The following is a 3,615-nucleotide window of genomic DNA, read 5'->3' as shown; positions in this document are numbered from 1 at the left end:
TGGTGGAGTATTTAAATCAAAACACTTAAAACAGTTTATTTGGACAGCTTAAAACTTTCCTCAGGGTTGATTCCAAGAGCTTGAGCGAAAAATAAATATAGAATTTTATTTTTGGAAACCTAAAAAGAATAACAAACCAAAAAGGGGAAAAAAGACTTCCGCGACCATCCGTTTTCCATGTTGTCCGGCTTCCTGCCACCTCTAATGGCTGTTGGGCTTCTGTCGAACCACGATACATAGGAGCACCGATCAGAATCCTGAGGCGAACAGGTGGGGTTTCTGGTGGGAGGGGCAACAGGCAAGATGCCCCGCACTGATGATGACCTCAGTGTCCTTAATCCATCCTCAGGGCTGCTCAAAATCCAGGCTGAGATGGTCTGGAGATGTCACTGATATCCAAGGGCTGAGGCCGAGCTGAGTCTCTGGCTGTAGAGGGCGTAGGGGGAGTAATACGCCGAGGAGGAGGGGAGGGCTGGCATCGGGAGTCCCGGGGCTCCGGGCAAGTGGGACTTACTGTAGGGATGGTAGCGAGCCAGGCTCAGTCCTGGGGAGCCTCGGAGGGAAAACGAGCTGGGCAGGGCACCCGGGCTGCTGGGTGGGGGCAAATGAAGATGGCACGAGGCTGTTGATGAAACGGATGAAGGATAGGCTGAGAGCAGCTTACTGTCCACCATCCCAGGCAGGGAGGTGTGGGTACGTAAGTGGGATAGTAGCTCCTCAGATGTAGCAAAACGCTTGTCGCAGGGACCGCTGACAGACACCCAGTTACAGGCGTGGGGCAGCGGCTCGTTGGGGACCATGAAGCCATAGGTATAGAGGGGGTGGGACAAAGAGGGAGTGGAGCTGGACGACAAGGATCCAGAGTGCAAAGTGTGGAGGTGGTGTGAGGGGTAAACGAGAGGGAAACCAGTCTTAAGGCTTGAGGGATCATGAACACATGTGGAGCAGTTACTACCTCCCAGATGGGGGGCGTTTGGGTAACTAAGGCAATAAGGGTCCCGACATAAACCCTGCATCAGAGATGGAGGTGATGCTCCAGTCAGCGGGCTTGAGCTGGGGTGCTTTCCTGGTAGTCCTAGGCCCAGACTGGACTTGGTAGGATCCAAACCGGGAACAAACTGGGAGGGATAGCCAGCGTAGGCCCCCACAATGGAGCCATGATAGCCCATGGTAGCAGGGGACAGGGGGAAGACAGAATGTCCTGGTTTGAAAGGTGAGACCGGTGCAATATGTCCAGAGCTCAGGCCAGACTGTGAAGAGGCCTGAGGGTCGCTCTTGCTGTCAGGTCTCGGGCTGCTGGCTGAACTGGCATTACTGGAGTTAGCGGTGGCTCGTACCTGGCTGGAGTTCGCTAACTGAGCCCCGTCCATCCCTGACCTCACCACATCAGCGTCTTTCTTACCAGAGCTGCTGCTGCTGCTGTCTGAGCCGGCCTGTTCTGAGCCTCCAGCTTTGGTGTCCGTGTGCGGAGTCTGGGAGTGTGACGGAGGCTGAGTGGAGGGGGAATGGCTTTGTCTGTTGAGCTGGCTCTGAGTGTGCAGGGGAGGAGAGCTGGAGCTTGGAGACCGGGAATGGGATGAAAACGATGGACATGAGGAGTTTCCTCCAGTGGAGTTTCCATTTGGCACCCTGAAAGCTGCTTTATCTGCCGACCCTTTGGTAAGGACTTCCTTACGACCATCCCCCGATGACTTGGAGTAAGGCTTGAAGCTGGATTTATCATCCAGGGCCTGGTGTTGCTCTCCAGGCTTGGATGAGCGACTGGAGGACTCCTTATCTCCTTGACTACTGGAGGACAGGGAGGCCTGCTTGGAGGAGGAGGGAGGGTCGGGTTTGCCAATCTGAGAGCAAGTCTGGGCCAGCAGAGCCAAAGGGCTTTTCTTGGCATCCAGCTGAGAAAAACAATAAGAGTAAAATTAATAACTTTACTGGCTTTTAATTTGGACTAATAACCACTAATGCTGACTCATCAAACACATCCACATGAACTAAAATAATGATGAATATTTTTTTATTGAGTCCTCCTACTTGAGTCAACTCTGTTAGTTATTTTTATGTCGCTCGTTTATTTTTTATTTTTTAACACGCCCACGGACTTGTGCGTAAAATTTTCCAGGAGTTTTTATTTTTGAATGAATGAATGAATAAATAAATAAATAAATAAATAAATAAATAAATAAATAAATAAATAAATAAATAAATAAATAAATAAATAATAAAAACATTTGCAGAAACTACTTATTTGAAATTAAATAATGAAAATGCCTCCAGGAACGTTCAGTTAAAATTTTCTATCTGATTTAGTTAAGAATAAAACTTACTTCGATGCTGACAGGCGCGGACGTGAGGGGCTGGAGATACTCCGGGTGAAGCAAGTGGCCGCTGTGAGCCGTCAGCATCTTCACGATCCGGATGGGGAGTCTTCTGGCCTGTCGCGATGGGTCGGATGGAGAAGGAGAGGACGTCGGTGTGGAGGCGGACGCGCTCCCGGCTCCTCTTCGCTGTGGATCGCCGCTGAGCTCCGGGGACTGGCTGCGTAAAAGCGCTTCAGGTCCGCCGGGGAGATCTCTCATCTGGATCTGGACGCGAACAGAACCGAGGGCGTGGAAAGAGCTGTTACTGGATTTAGTTTTATTTACCAGCCCACTTCATGATGACAAACTCGATAAAAGAGAGTGCGGTAATCCAAAATGGCAGTGCGCAAAGCGCGTCCTCCTGTCGGAGGCAAGATGCCTTAAAGAAGAACAAAGAGCCAAAAGGTCATCCGTGAGGAGTACCCGCTTATTGTTTAGTAATTATTCCTTCATCCAGAGCAGAGAAAGGTCAGAAAACACCAGAAGTAGCCGCTGATCACGTAAAAGGCAGACGGCAGAGGTTAGTGTGCCACAGTCCTGCGCGCTGCTCTTCCTCCTTCTGCTGCAGCCTCACGCGCTCTCACTGCCTCCACAGACTGAAGATGTGAGGGGAGGGACTTCAAAGCAGCCCGCCGCCATCCAATCGTGAGTACCCGCATTCACAAGCAGATGAGGGAGGAGAAGGAGGCGTGATTGTCCTCCTGGCCTCACCCTCGCACTCAGGCTGGAAATGTGTGCCACTGACCTCCATAATCCACATGCAAACGGAACATAAAGCAGTAAGAAAACATCACAACACATCCCACAGGGGCTGGAGCAATCGGATGCATCCTGTTAGGTTTAATGTTCCTGGATGAAAATATGTGTTTTCATAAAAGAAGACCAGTTGTCTTGGAGGGCTTGAAATGCAAACTGCTGTAGTGAATTAGCCAAAACAGCATCAGAACCTCAGCTTGATCCATTTCTTTTGCTCCAAGGCAACTTCAAAAACACACAGACAGGAGTTTCACTTCTTCAGTTTAAAAACAAAACTAAACAAGGATGCATCTGGTTGTTACCAGATAGCAAAGAGGAGTTTCATGAGGATTTATCTGCCTTAAACCGCCGTCTCTAATCCTGAATACGTTGTTATTGCAAATTTCAAGTCGATTCACGATAAAAATGCAGCTATCACCTTTCTCCTGAGTGGAAAGTGTTTGACTTTTCAGAGGCCTTATCAGCCTGTATAGCCTCAGCTCGCCCTGTGATGGCTGCTGCATGC

The 3,615-nt window shown here is 49.8% G+C and overlaps 1 protein-coding gene across 1 annotated transcript; it reads right to left on the bottom strand.

The window, feature by feature from the left end:
- Window positions 1-214: 214 nt before the first annotated feature.
- On the bottom strand, window positions 215-2,803 carry znf703 (zinc finger protein 703). Its single transcript, XM_015971917.3, has 2 exons — window positions 2,322-2,803; window positions 215-1,892 (listed from the first exon to the last, which is right to left on the bottom strand). The coding sequence occupies exons 1-2, from the start codon at window positions 2,571-2,573 to the stop codon at window positions 387-389; spliced, it is 1,758 nt and encodes a 585-aa protein (XP_015827403.3). The 5' UTR covers window positions 2,574-2,803; the 3' UTR covers window positions 215-386.
- Between the last annotated feature and the right edge of the window lie 812 nt (window positions 2,804-3,615).

Source organism: Nothobranchius furzeri, chromosome 17 (genome assembly GCF_043380555.1).
Source record: "Nothobranchius furzeri strain GRZ-AD chromosome 17, NfurGRZ-RIMD1, whole genome shotgun sequence".
Lineage (NCBI taxonomy): Eukaryota > Metazoa > Chordata > Actinopteri > Cyprinodontiformes > Nothobranchiidae > Nothobranchius > Nothobranchius furzeri.
Note: the sequence above shows the minus strand (reverse complement) of the source record. Positions and strands in the feature narration are given on the sequence as shown.